Below are 15,238 nucleotides of genomic sequence, written 5' to 3' on the forward strand. Positions count from 1 at the left end.
GCATCTATTAATTTTAAAAGTCTAGGTCGAATAGTGAAGGTTCGCAAGCTGTAGCCTTAATATGCCAGACCATGTAAACATTTGGCCAGAAACTAGCTCCTTTGTTGGCACTCAGCAAAGCTCTTTCTTTCATGCCATAAGGTAATCTGGTGTTTGAAAATGTGTCTCCCTCCCATCATCCTCCTGGCCACCCACTGAGCTTATATGACTTTTATTGCTAAAAGTTCAGAATCAAGGGAATTGATTACCATTTTTGAAAGAAAATAAAAAAACTGTAAATCATTATCAGTGTTAAAAATTGATTTTGCTGTTCTGTTAGCATGTCTAGATTTTTTTATTTTAAACAATGCCTTACTCTGTTACCCTGTTGTGTGTTTTGGAGACTGTGTTTGGTCTCTGTATGATAGAGTCTTTGCAGTTTTTAGTTGCTGAACTTGTAGTGATCAGGAATTTGAGCTTTTCAGTAGATTTCCATGCATTTTCCTTTCTGACAGAATACCTATCATTGCTGACCCACCTGGCACACCAGTTGATTGCCGTGTGCAGCAATCTTCTGAATATCTGGGAGATGGCAACTCTCTCTCGTAACCTTTAAACCTTTAAGGTCCCTAAATCCTGAGAAGGAAACAATCACAAGAGCCAGATGGTGTGTTCAGAATCTTGAGCTGTTCCTCCATAAATCACATTACCTCCCCCCCCCCCCGAGGATTATTTGGGGCTTTGGAAGTCAATCCCGGTACTGTGTGGGTTAAACACTTATTAGCAGATTTAGGAAACTTGCACAATGTTTACTTGCTACCATAGCTCACATATTTGACAATAATTGGCTAGACTTATCAAATATTCAATGTTGGTATTGATATCTGTATTGGTAGTAAAAAAAACAGTACCAGAGGTTTCAAAAACAAAATTCTTGCACAGACCATGTTGCCTTTATTTTATTAATAAAGGCAACATGGTCTGTGCAAGAATTTTGTTTTGTTTTTGTCTCCCTATACATCTCAGGGAGAAGTATAGATTAAATGTATTTTGGGTTCTTCAAGTTTCAGAATGCCTGTTGAATGGCTTGGAAGACTCACAGCTCAATCCTTCCCTTCCCCCTTCCTGCTAGTGCAACCACACCAAAAATAGGTGCACTTTATCCAGTGGGGGAGGGCAAGATTGGAAGACTTCAGCAGGAAAAGAGAATTTAAATTGTTCTCATCTGAAATGCACTAGCAATTTCACCAATGCAACAGGAAAGAGGGATAGGATCCGAGTGCGCACCATGTATTGGATCCACCCCTCCTGCAGCCTCTCCACCCCATTATGCCCCTTCTCCACTCCCTCCTGCCTTCCCTGCCATGTTACCTGCCTGAGCAGCAGCCATCGCCAGCAGAATGCATGTTCTGCTGGCAATTGAAGCCCATAGGATTGGGCTGTTCATTTTGTCCCATATAAGAGAGATGTTGAGGAGCTAACCCCATTTTAAACCCAAAACGTTAATTCCACACAAATTCAAAAATAAGTTCCACTTCAGTTACTTTATTTTTTATTTATTTTTTAACTTCTGTCTTACATTATGTGTACATTGTGCCCTAATTAAAACATGACAAAATGTAGCCATTAAGTAGGAGTGACATCAGAAAGCAGGATGTCATTAAGCAGATGATGGCCAGAAAGAAACACTTTGTCCTTACTTAAGAAAACAGCTCAACAGAAGTGGTGCTGCTGAATGGGTGCCCCTCATGATAATTAGGTTGTCCCTGCACCTCAGCAGTATTCCCTTCCCCCCTCTCATCTCTCTTCATCTCCCCCTTTCCTCTGTGCCATTCCTCGCCTTGTGAGGGCTCCTTCTGTCTCCCCCACCCACAACCTTGGCAGAAGTGGCACTGCTGAAAGGGTGGTACTGGAGGAGAGCCCATTCATCCTGTGGGTTGGGTAAAGTGCCTGCTAGCCTTATGTTTGACACCCTGGCCTAAGTGCTAAAATGGTCTCTTGCCTGTATTGACTGGACACTTCCCAAGTCTTCTTTTATTTACATTCCATTCACAGTCCCAGCTGTTTCATTGCCCCAAGCTCCCTAGTATACCAGTGAACAGAAATGACTCTATGGTAAGGCCATCTTTGGTAAGGCCACACCTGGAGTATTGTTTCCAGTTCTGGTCGCCGCATCTCAAAAAAGACATAGTGGAAATGGAAAAGGTTCAAAAGAGAGCGACTGAGATGATTACGGGGCTGGGGCACCTTCCTTATGAGGAAAGGCTACGGCGTTTTGGCCTCTTCAGCCTAGAAAAGAGACGCCTGAGGGGGGACATGATTGAGACATACAAAATTATGCAGGGGATGGACAGAGTGGATAGGGAGATGCTCTTTACACTCTCACATAACACCAGAACCAGGGGGCATCCACTAAAATTGAGTGTTGGGCGGGTTAGGACAGACAAAAGAAAATATTTCTTTACTCAGCGTGTGGTCAGTCTGTGGAACTCCTTGCCACAGGATGTGGTGATGGCGTCTAGCCTAGACACCTTTCAAAGGGGATTGGACAAGTTTCTGGAGGAAAAATCCATTATGGGGTACAAGCCATGATGTGTATGCGCAACCTCCTGATTTTAGAAATGGGTTATGTCAGAATGCCAGATGCAAGGGAGGGCACCAGGATGAGGTCTCTTGTTATCTGGTGTGCTCCCTGGGGCATTTGGTGGGCCGCTGTGAGATACAGGAAGCTGGACTAGATGGGCCTATGGCCTGATCCAGTGGGGCTGTTCTTAAGAACATAACATAACATGACTCAAAATAGTTAGTGGGAGTCAGCGCCTGTTGGAAATTGTGTCAGCCTCATGAGCCAGCTTGGGACAGCCCAATCCTCCAAGCTACTCCGGGCGACTTCAGACTTGTGTGCCTTGAAGTAAAGGCAGAAGAAAGAAATGCCCCTTTGCAGGAGAGCTTATATCATCTGCTCCTTTTGGAGCAGGATGATATAAGGAGAGCTTATCATCTGCTCGTTAATGGTCTGAGACAAATATGAGTTTTCCGTATGCTGGAAACATGTGCAAATATGTTGAATTTCTTTGTAACTTTGGTTTTAGTAGTAGTCAACTGTAAATAGCCTTGTGTATATTGGCAGAAAGGTTATTTAAATGCAATAATTGAACGAACCACGTCAGCAAGTATCTTCCCATAGGCTGCCAAGGAATCATCCAAATCCATCAGTCTCCAGGTCGTGGCCCAATCTCCCTAAATAGCCCCTATGGATCTAATTGGAGCTCTTGCAGAGCTTATGATATTAATAAAATTCAATAACTCCATTATACTTTATAATCAGAAAATGAAAATTATAAAGAAAAAGGCTCATGAGGAAAGAATGGGGCTGTGCACGGAGAATAGGAAAACATGGTGAAAGATGTTTTACTTTACTGAGCTGAAGAGAGAGAAACAAACACCAACACAAAACATTCACATATGCAGATTATTTAGTTCCTCTAAACCAGAGGTGTCCAAACTTTTTGGCAGGAGAAAAAAAAGAATTAATTTACATCTCAAATATGAATAAATTTACATAAATGAATATATTCGAGATGGAGCTTATATGAATGAATGAAGGTTTTGCAATAGCTCATGGCCTATAAAAGGCCTTTCACAAAGCAAGGCTGACCTTTTCTTCACTGCCGCTGCTGCATCACAGACATGAAACAGCAAGCAGTGGAGGGAGCCGTCATCCCACAGCTTATACGAGAGGTTGAACAGTTGCCCTCATGCTGAGAGCAGTTTCTTCGGGCCAGCACGGGCTCCAGCAAGTCTCTGGAGTGCCAGAGGCTCATTGGAAGCTGGAGGCTCCCCACAGGCCGAATTGGGAGCCCCAAGGGCTGCAAATGACCCCCTGGCCGGGGTTTGGGCACCCCTGCTCTAAACCAGTGATTTTTAATCCTCTTTCATCTCACAGCATACTGACAAGTTACTCAAAATGACGAGGCACACTATCAGTTTTGGCAATTAACAAGGCACACCATTCTGTTGATGGGGGGCTCACATCCCCCAATGACCCTACTAATAAATAAACCTCCTCCAAACTCCCACAGCACACCTGCAGACCATTTGTGGCACACCAGTGTGCCACGGCATAGTGGTTGAAAATGGCCGCTCTAAACCAATCACATGGCCCCCTGGGGAACCTTGGCACATTTGAAGGGGCATGCAGACTGAAAACTGTGCAAAGGGGATTTTATGTTTAACTGTTCCTGTTGGAACAGAGGAGAGTTCCTAAGGGTCTGTTGCAAAAAGGGGGGGAAGAGAATGGCTGGTCTAAACCAGGAGAGGGCAAAGGGAACTGAAAAGGCAAGTTTTCATCAACCCGCCTCCCATCCCTCCCCTAGGCATGCCTCCAGTCCGCCCCCTTCCCGAGTTACACCACTCCATCATGCCTCCTCCCTGCCCTCTCTCTGCCCCCCCCGCTGGCCTCCCCCCTCCCTGGAATGCCCCCTCCCTGTCTCCGTCTCCACCTCCACCTACTGTTCCACAGCTCCGCGATCCGGGAGACTGCCAAGTCGCGGAAGCTGGGCGACTGCCCCACGCTAGCCCAGCACCGGCCAGCACTGGCTTAGCACTGACGGGAGCCTGGCGGTGAGCCCCGCAAACGTGCCTTACGTGCTGAGCGCAGGATTGGGCTCTAAGTTGAGCTCTTAAGTGGTGATATGTTGTTCAAACCAAACCTAATATGTTCGACATCTATTGATTCACTGTATTCATAATGGCTGTCATCCTAGACAATGTTATCTTTACGATGTTTTGAAAAGGATTCACTAGCTTTGGTTGCATGTATTGAAGCATAATAGGTCTTACGCAAGGGTTTGTGCATCATTCTTTCGTATCTAATTCTATCCAAACTGATATTGTGGCTTTGTCTGCAATTATAGGTGTCTTTAATACAAGAGATAAGAGAAGTGATTTGACAGTCACAGTGATCTTCCAAGGCTGGAAAAGTAAACTGTTTTCCTGTGAAGATTTTCATGTATTGTTTCTATAATTGCTTACGATTTTCTGTAGTCTTGTCTTTTTTCTTTTTTTCAATTTGAAGAAGAAAAGTAGGCATTTAACATGCTCTTTCCATTGCTACCCTGGAAGTTGTAAGCAGGAGAATTTGACACAGAGGTGAAATTGGAGCTGATTTATAGCAGGAAGTGTACCTAAAGTATTGAATTTTAAACTGCTTCAAGCTGTTTAGCCTGCCCTATGGAACCCAGGGTACTCTGTCAATGACAGCAACTCCCTGTTAGCAATGACCAAATGGAGATACCCTGATGACATTTGTCTGGAAGAAAGCACTTCCATTTGGTTGCGATTGTTGTTTCTTCAGCCTCCACTGAAAGAGCATGCCACAGGTTTTGTGTTTTCACAAGCAAACAAAATGGGGTCAGAAGTCAAAATAGTTTTGACATGTCTTTGGAACCTCCTGAAGGAAGTTCTCTCTCATTGGATATTGCTTCAAATTCAGGTCTAAAAGATTTCCCAAGATACAGATTTTCCCAAATTGTGATTAACTAGTTATCCAGTTGGTTTTTGTGTTTTTTTCCTATTGTATTATATGTGGGGCTGACTTGCTTTGTTTTTAACCAAAGGGAGCATTTGGACCTAATTTGTTTGATGATTGATGCAGCTCTGTGAAAATTATCATTATGTATGTGTGAGTTTACATTAAAAATATACTAAATGTTGCATAGAAATAAAATAGAAATAAAAATTAAATTTTGCCCCAAAGCTAGTTATCTAAAATAACAACAACCACAACAACAACTTTATTTTTATCCCGCCTTTGTCCCCAGAGGGACTCAAGGCAGCTTACAACAGATTAAAAACAAAATTTAAAACAAATAAAAACATATTAACACATATCATAAAAAACAGCAGTCAGATAAAAAATAGGTAAAAAGAGCATTGAGCAGCAGCAAATCATAAAAGAACCAGGCCTGTAAAAAATATTAAAAGATGTTAAAAAGATGTTAAAAAGGCCGAGAACTCAGAAGGCTTGTTTAAACAGAAGGGTCTTCAGGCCTCGCCAAAAGGTCTCAAGAAAGGCAGCCATTCTTAAGTCAAGGGGAAGGGAGTTCCATAGCGTTGGTGCCACTACTGAGAAGGCCCTATTTCTTGCCGCCGCCCCACGTACCTCCCTAGGCGGTGGCACTTGTAAAAAGACCTTTTCTGATTACCTAAGAGCACGAGCCAGATTGTACGGGAGTAGGCGATCTCTAAGATACCCTGGCCCAGAGCAGTATAGGGCTTTAAAGGTCAAAACCAGCACCTTGAATTGGGCCCGGAAACGAATGGGCAGCCAATGCAGCCGCTGGAGAAGCGGACTGACAGAGTTGAACTGCCTACCTCCAGTAACCACACGGGCTGCCGCATTCTGCACTAGTTGCAGTTTCCGAACCATCTTCAAGGGCAGCCCCACATAGAGCGCGTTACAATAATCTAGCCTCAATGTCACCGAGGCATGGATCACTGTGGCCAGGTCTGCACGATCTAAGTACGGCCACAGCTGGCGTACCAGCCGAAGCTGAGCGAAGGCCCCCCTAGCCACAGCCGCCACCTGGGAATCCAGGAGCAGCTGAGAGTCCAGGTGGACCCCCAAGCTGCAGACCTGCTCCTTCATGGGGAGTGCAACCCCATTCAGCGCAAGCCGATAGTCCAGCACCTGCATCGAGGATTTCCGAACCAGGAGAGCCTCTGTCTTATCCGGATTTAATTTCAGCTTGTTAGCCCCCATTCAGATCCTCACTGCTTCGAGACAGTGCTCCAGGCCCTCAACTGCCACCCTGGAGTCTGGGGGAAAGGAGAGATAGAGCTGGGTGTCATCGGCATATTGATGGCACCCCACTCCAAACCCCTGGATGACCTCTCCCAGCGGTTTCATGTAGATGTTAAATAGCATGGGGGACAGAATTGAGCCCTGTGGCACCCCGCACCTCAAGGGCCATGGTGTCGAACAGGCATCCAACAGCACCACCATCTGGGACCGATCCTCCAAGTAGGAGCGGAACCACCGCAAAACAACTCCAACTCCCAGCTCGGCCAATCGGCCCAGAAGGATACCATGGTCGATGGTAAAAAGCAGGATACAAAAAGAAAGGGGTATTGACAGGAAAGAAAAAAAAACGAAATACATAATTTCAATATTTAACGTAACAGAGCATTTCCTTGACTTGCTTTAGTGATGAACAAACACTCCTCTATTCTAATGTTTCTCAAACTGTTGGTCCAGACCCACATTTCAATATTTCATTTTTAATATATTAGACTTGATGCTACTGTGGTATGTGACTGCATTTGGGCAAATGTTACAGATCTATACTTTTAACACACTATTATGTATGTGCTTTTAACAATGATAGTAAATGGGACTTATTCCTGGGTAAGTGTGGGTAGGATTGCAGCCTAGGATGGTTAAAAATTTTCCTGCTTGATGATGTCACTTCCAGCCATGACATCACTTCCAGGTTAATGACGTCACTTCTGGTAGGTCCTGACAGATTCTCATTCTAAAAAGTGGGTCCCAGTGCTAAAGGTTTGAGAACCACTGCTCTGTTTGGTTCAGAATCAACTCAGTGATTATATGCTTTCTCAGTGCTATGGATAAATGCTGACCTGTGTGCAGGAGTTAACATGCCTGTGTCTTGCCACATGCCACATGCCCCTTGGTTTGGATAGCAAACTGCTCATCCCACTGCCCTGCAAAAATGAACACACCCAGGAACAAGGAAGCAGTTTAGATTTGGGTGTGGAGTAGCAAACAGGTTGAGAGGATTGACCCAAACAAATTTGTAAATTCTTCCTCTGTACGTATAAAACAAAGGTAGTTTGTTTTTTTCTGCTCTGTAAACCATTTTCTGAACTTTTTTGTTGAAAAGCAGCATATATATAAATATACTTAAGAATAATAGTCCACATAGTTCACTGGAATCAGCAAGCATTTCAAAGAGGATTTTATCATGAGTGAGGGACTCATGTTAAGAGCATTTGTATGCATCTACCTACTAACTGGTCATCGGTAGAATCACATTTCTTCTCATTTCCCACCATGTTGAACATATACATGAACTGCCAGGGGAGAGCTTTTTGTTTCAATGTGATTGGTATTCACAGCTGTATCTCTCCATCTTTGTTAGGGAGCTTCTGAATCATTGTAATCAAAACCTTGGCTTACAGCTTTATGCCACATCCCATTCACTTAAATTTGAATTGTGGCTTTGAAATTAAAAAAAATCTACTAGCCAATTTGTATTTTGTAACTATGAACGCAATCCTATTCCCCCCCCCCACTAGTGCAGCCACCAAAAATGGGCATGCTGTGTCCAACAGGATATGGACCCACAATGGGTTTCCTTGGACCTTTGCTAGCAATTTTGCTAGCAGAAGTCGGGGGAGAGAAAGGGACAGGAAGGCTGCAGAAAAGAGCAATGTGTGCCATTGTAACCCTCTCCTGCAGCATCCCTACCCCAACTGCACCCACCCCACCCCCCTTACACCCTTCCCATTACACTCCTCCCAACTCTCTCACTGTTTTACCTGCTCCTGCAGGCAGCAAGGGAGTAAGCGACATGAGTAGAAAGGTGCCAGCCTTCCTGTCAGAGTTCCCCCAGTGAAAGACTTTCACGATGGTGCTGATTGCCTTATGGCAGTTAGTGCCAGTGAAGGAGGTATTAGGATGCCCGCTGGTGAGCATGGCATTAACCTGTTAATGTCATTTGCATACCTCAAGGCAGTATGGGGTCTCATTCCAAAATGACATCTTACTAAGTGACTAAAATATTTGTGACTCTCTGTGTGAACAAACCCAAGTTTTATTTCAGTAAATAACTTTGATGAAGCATCATGTGTTTCCCAGAGATTTCACATTTTCAGATCTGTACATCTGTTATCTTTTCCCAGTGAGGATAATTATGCATTTCACAATATTCTATATGAATGGGAGCAGTCAGTTAATTCTTGAATGCCTGTCATGTGCATAAGAGCCAATTTTAGATGCAGTGCTACCCTCTTGGGCACCTGTGTAAAAGCTCACTTGGGAGGCCGGGGAATGTGCTGAACAGAATTTAAAAGAAACAACTTTCCAAGGACTTCAATGCCTGTTGAATTAGATGGTCTCAAAAGGAAGATCTTGTTTGTAGCACTACAAGGTTCCTATAATAATCCTCACTGATTAATCCCATGGAGAATTGCTATATGCCCCATTACTTTTCTCCAGATATGTATTTCTCTGTGTCAAACATTCTTACCTAGATGTTGGAACTATTCCTAATGATCACTTCTGTGTTTTTCTCACAGTTTGATAGTACCATTTGCTTTACCCACAACAAAGAAAAACTCTATTGTTTTTGCTTTTATGAACCAGGGTTGGCTAACTCCTTAAATGCCTGTATTTTAAAGGGCTGTTCTTTGGATTATGGCCAGTGGCTAGGAGTGGATGTTCGCATCATATATCTAAGAGACCACCTATTTCTGTACAATCCGGCTAACTCTCTCCTGTCATCGGAGAAGGCCCTTCTATAGGTGCCATTGCCATTACAGGTGACAAGGAATAGGGCCTTCTCAATAGTGGCACCAACTTTATGGAACTCCCTCAAGCTTAGTTTATGAACTGCTCCCTGCTTAGAGGCTTTCCAACAAGGCCTTAAGACATTGTTATTAGATCAGCCTTCTGAGGCCAGGCCTTTTAAATATTGGATATTGTGGGTTTTTTATGTGGGTTAGTTCTTATGGGTAAAAAAGATCTTTGTTACTATTTACTGATTACTGCTAGTTTAAGATTTTTGCCTTTGGTCTTTTAATCTGATATTTTTAATACTGCCTTGTTTTTTGGGTAGATTCTTACTGGTTTTTACCTGGATTTTATGTTGTATGCAGCTTTGATTGCCCTTAGGGGAGATGAAGCAGAGTAGAAATTTAATAAATAAATAAAATATGGCAATTAGGGTTTCAAACTTATGGATCATAATGTTTGTATGCATTTGTGTTGTACATTTATTTACAATGTTGCATCCAAAAGCCAAAAGAAAAAATGCAACATTAAATAAGCTCTTTCTTATCATGCGAAAATAGCTGGGGGGAAAGGGTCACCAGGTGACAGATTTCTGTTCTGCTTTAAAGTGCCAGTTGACTTTCCTTTTCATAGAACAAAGAAGTGGTGCCTTTTAAAAATGTAGGCACAATATTTTTTATTGTCCATTTACTCTCCGTTGTTAGCTGGAACTGGAAATTTCACATCACTGTAAAAAAAAAAAAGCTATAAAGCATAAAATATTGGCAAATCAAACCTGTCTCCTTGCATTCTGCAACTTCTGAAACTCACAGTTTGCCTTGATTCTCAGGACACCTTACTATGTACATGGGCAGTTAGCATGTAATTTTGAATATTTGATATATTATTTGCAGAATGTATCAGTCTAAAATCGACCCCAGTGTTCTTGAATTCCTGACTGTTAAAGTGATACAAGAAGTTTTGTGGCAACGTTTCAAAAAGTTTTGTGGTATCACTGTTTTGGTATCTGAGCCTAAATTTTGGATCTGTTAATGCTTGCCTCTTCTTAAAGAATTAGATGCACCAAATTGAAATCACAGTTGCTGAAGATTTTCCTACAGGAACTCTCCTGGACAATTCTCCAGAAGAGCATTCTGGAACCCCCTCAGATAGCGGAGACTGCAGATGTGGGCAAATGCCTGTTCCCGTGGTCCTGGGGGACACCCCCCTGGAGGCCTCTGGAGGGGCCTCTGAGCCCTCCCTACCCTCTGCTGAGCTTAGAGTGAGCTAAGGGTAAAAACACGTGACTTCCGGTTTCACGGAAAAACTAGAAGTGACTTTTTAATGCCTGATAAGGCATTGGGAGGCCTGGGGAAGCCCTAGAGGGAACTCTGGAGGGCTTCGTTGGGCCTCCCAATACCTTATGAGGTATTAAAACATCTCATCCAGTTTCTCCATGAAACTGGAAGTCATGTGTTTTTAGCCTCAGAGCTTAGTCTGAGTTTGGCCGAGGCCGGGGGCAGATGACCTTGGCCTTTGCTAAGCTCAGAGGCCCTTCCAGAGGTGAGGGGACCCCTATGGAGGTGGTGCGCATGGGAGTACATGCATTGGGGAGGCCTGGACCCAATCCACAGATAAATGAATCTGTAGATACAAGATCCACTGATATGGGAGCCCCCCTTGTCTTGCAAGTGCCTTCAGTTTCTGCAAATGTGAATTCCCTCTTGGTGGGGCAATCTCCTTAGCCAAGGGGTTGTTGTCTGCAGCCAGGGGTCATGGAGACTTGCAAGTGAGAACGCTCCTGCATTGTGGGGAGTGTCATGGCAGCCTGGGCATATAAGCACTCTCAGTCTCTGACTGTTGATGGCAACTGCCAACGAGTTGGTCATAGCCCAAAGTCCTTTCAAAGTCACTAGTGGGTTGTGGAGAGCTTTTTTAATGGCTGAGATTATGGAGTACTTGCAAGCCTCCCTGATTTCCAGCTGCAAAGGATAATGGCAAAGTCATGGGGTAAAATTTGGGTTGGTTCAGAAAAAAGTAGAGTTCTTTCCTCTTGGGAAAAAATAGCTTGGCTTATTTTTGAGCCAATCTTGTGCAGGCAGGAAACTGGCACATTGCTAAGAGATACTGATGTGTTATCATGTATTTTATTGATGATTTGAAAGTGTTGCAGGATTGGAAACTATTGTACAGGCTATAGAGCAATGACAACACTTTTCAGAATAAAGCTTTATGATTAATCATCTTAACAATTTGTGATTCAGGTAGCATATCTCAGTTTTTTAGGTACCTTTCAGTTTTTCAAAAGCAGCATATGTTATGCAAACAGAATTGCTCTTTTTGAACAGCTCAATAATTTGTGTGTGTGTGTGTGTTTTTACAAGTTATTGTGTCAATGCAGGAACTTTGATAACTGATAGCTTTAATCAGGAGAAGTTCATCTTCCTGTTCTAATAACATGAGTTTCTCCCCCAATTTTTTTGTTCACTTCTTTCTGTTTTTCTAGGACATCCAAGCTGAAATTGATGCCCACAATGATATCTTCAAGAGTATTGATGGGAACAGACAGAAGATGGTGAAAGCCTTGGGCAATTCAGAAGAGGCTGCACTGTTACAGCATCGTATTGATGACATGAACCAGCGTTGGAATGACCTGAAAGCAAAGTCTGCCAGTATCAGGTAAAACGTGAATGAGGGTTGCTTCTTACATCACCCTTTTTAATATGGAGATGGAAGATACTTTGTGTGTACACATAAAAAGCAAACATTAAAAGGTAACAAATACTTAATGCCATATTATCATTTAGGAATATGCACCAAAGAACCCGGATTGGTTGCAGGTTCTTGGTGTATGAGAGATAGTGAACACACTGTTATGCACAGGTAAATAGGAAACCCACAAGCAGGAAAGAAACATATTTCTCCCCTGTCATGGCTGCCCTGCAGCCGATACTCGGAGTAATACTGCTGCTTGAATCCGGAGGTAGTAGATAGCGATCATTGCTCATAGCCAGTAATAGACCTCTGTTAATTTGCTGAAACTCTTTAAAAATCTATCCGAGTTAGTAGCCATCACCACATTTTGTGACAGTGAATTCCACAAACTAATGATGCGGTGTGGAGAAGGACTCTGTTTAGATTTCAGGCCAATCAGTTTCATTGTGCTGTTAATATCTAGCTTCTGTAAGGCTTTCTCCCAAATCAACAGAAAGAGAGGAGGAGATATTTATGTTAATACTTTAATTAACAGCAAAATTCTAGCAGTAACAACTGAGCAGCTTGGTCTGTCTTATGGATTAATGATCATTTTGGAAAATTAATGGCCCAAGCTACCTCAAGTCATTTACTTCAGCCAGTCATTAATTCTGGCACAGGAGTTTGAGGATGAAATAGGGACTGTTAGTATGAAAGATGTTTAAAAATCTTGTTTACAACAGTTCTGTAGTTTGCCTAAATTGTGTAGACACAAAGAATGCAGTGTATATATGACATTTATTAGTTGTGTGAGAGAAATCCAGTGGTTGCATTTACTGCTGCTGAGTTGCATTTTCCACATTAAAAAGACTTCACTGCAAACACTGAATCATTGCATATAATATATAGATAAGTGATCTTTGTAACAGCACCAGCAAAAAGAACTTGGTAATTTGAGTCCTGCATTTCAGACTTAATTCACAGCTTAGCATAAGGTTTCTTTTCAGCCACGTTCTTTAGTGTTTTGATTCTGGCACTGTGTTGGACTGTAATATGTAAACTGATATATGGAGGAACTGGCTGATTGCAGTCTCTGCTTTATAGCAAGAGACTGGCTACATGGCCATCTGGTTCTTTGCAACAGTATGATCCTTTAGGGTAAGGGTTGGGGGGGGGGAAGGCAAAACAAAGTTCTGCACTAAGCTGCTTTAGGCTATAATCCTGTACATCAGCTCTCAAACATTGCCACCCCATGACACACCTTCAGCGCATCATCACATCACTGCCAAAATATCCGAAGTTGTCTAGAGTAGGTGAAAAACCTGCCGCTGAGCCTCTGTGTGGCAGTCTTCAGCCTATTCCAGTCCTTGTCTCATCATGTTCTTGCTGACAAGCATGTCTTCGTAAATGAGAGCACAATACAAGGCCATATATTCTGAGTTTGATCTGCACCTGAAATGTAGTAAAGGGCCCAGGGAAAACCACAAATTTTACATCCAGGCTGCAGTTGCTGGTCTGAGAGAGAGAGAGAGAGAGAGAGAGAGAGAGAGAGAGTGTGTTTGGGGAAAGGTGTGTCATTTCAGATTACTGTTCCTTAACTCATTTATAGTTTCTGGTCATGTACAGTTCCTGATTTGGCCTTCAGTGCTGATTGAAAAGGAGCACTGAGAGGTTATTTCACCTTCAGTACCATTCTGGTAGCAGTCTTTGTGTGCCACTTAACACAGAACTCAAGTGAGCTCAAATGGTGTGTGAGAATGGTATTGCTATTTTGCCCAGGAATGAAGTTCATCTTTAGCGGTTTTCTTCCTTTCTGCTGTATGCTAGAAGTGCTGTAGATTTAAGAGGCAGAACTAGATAAGTGCTGCTTGATAGGTCCCAGGAGAGTACTGCAAAATACATTTCTAAGGATCAAGAGTACTTTCCCAGCAAGAGGCATTCAGCTGGCTGTTCTGATTCTGCAGATACCAATGGCAGCGAAAATTGGTCTTTTAGGCTCAGAGAACAAGTTACATTTCTTCCATTCTCAATCCAGACACTCTACTACCTGTTTATTTAAGCATTGCTGTAGCCTAGGGTTGATTTGGATGTTGCTTTCAAGCCAGAGCCTGCTAGTGTGAAAATAACTCCTTTGCTTTGAGTCCTTATTACTAAAACAGCTTCTGAAGTAGATAGGGACACCCAATTTTTGTATGTGGCCAAATGTGCCTGACCCAGGGGTCCTCTAACAAATCTTGTCGGCAAACTGGAATGTGCTATATTTAGTTTGGAGAAATGGCTTTTACTAAGGTATTTGGCTTGCAATCAGAATAAAACAACAAAGAACAGGTGCATCACTTTACAAACAGAGAATAAAATGTTCTGCTTGTCCTTCTCAGAAAAAAAAATGTTCAGGTTAAGAAAGCAAATAACTTTGGGCATTCTCCTGGAAGATGCATTATTATTATTATTATTATTATTATTATTATTATTATTAACAGTATTTATATACCGCTTTTCAACTAAAAGTTCGCAAAGCGTACAGAGAAAAATCAAATAACTAAATGGCTCCCTGTCCCAAAAGGGCTCACAATCTAAAAAGATGCAAAGGAATACCAGCAGACAGCCATTTATGGTTAAAAAGTATCCATGTTAAGATGCTTTGCCATAAACATGGATTTTACCTGTGGGAGCCACTAGATCATTCTGGAAATAGCAGATGTATGAGGTCATGTGGAAGGAGTGGGCTGTTAGTTCCCATATCAGCCCACATAGATCAGCCACATTCCACATAATTCTCTTGGGAGCTGGGGCACTGTTGGCATGAAAAGTACTGCTTCATAGACTTTCCAACATTACCTGGACTTGAAAAGAGTGATGTAGAAAGAAAGCCAACTCCTCAGACCTGCATGTTCCTGAAAGAAGATTGTAAGATAGGGTATAGGTCTGTTAGATGGACTAAATGGACAAAGAGCCAAATTTTCAAGTGGTGGCTCTCTTTCATATTTAGCAGGGAGAAACCAACTGTCCCTATTCATCCCAGCACATCACCTGTTCACTAATACTAGCCTT

At 42.6% G+C, this 15,238-nt stretch overlaps 1 protein-coding gene across 9 annotated transcripts in view; it reads left to right on the plus strand.

Annotated features, from left to right (window-relative positions):
* UTRN (utrophin) overlaps positions 1-15,238 on the plus strand; it is a 416,792-nt gene that overhangs the window by 259,651 nt on the left and 141,903 nt on the right. For all 9 annotated transcript variants that reach the window (XM_066615317.1, XM_066615308.1, XM_066615334.1 and 6 more), the window contains one exon: positions 12,000-12,172. In XM_066615317.1, the coding sequence (XP_066471414.1) occupies positions 12,000-12,172 (173 nt within the window). The remainder of the gene's footprint in view (positions 1-11,999; positions 12,173-15,238) is intronic.

Source organism: Tiliqua scincoides, chromosome 1 (assembly GCF_035046505.1).
Source record: "Tiliqua scincoides isolate rTilSci1 chromosome 1, rTilSci1.hap2, whole genome shotgun sequence".
NCBI classification, from domain to species: domain Eukaryota; kingdom Metazoa; phylum Chordata; class Lepidosauria; order Squamata; family Scincidae; genus Tiliqua; species Tiliqua scincoides.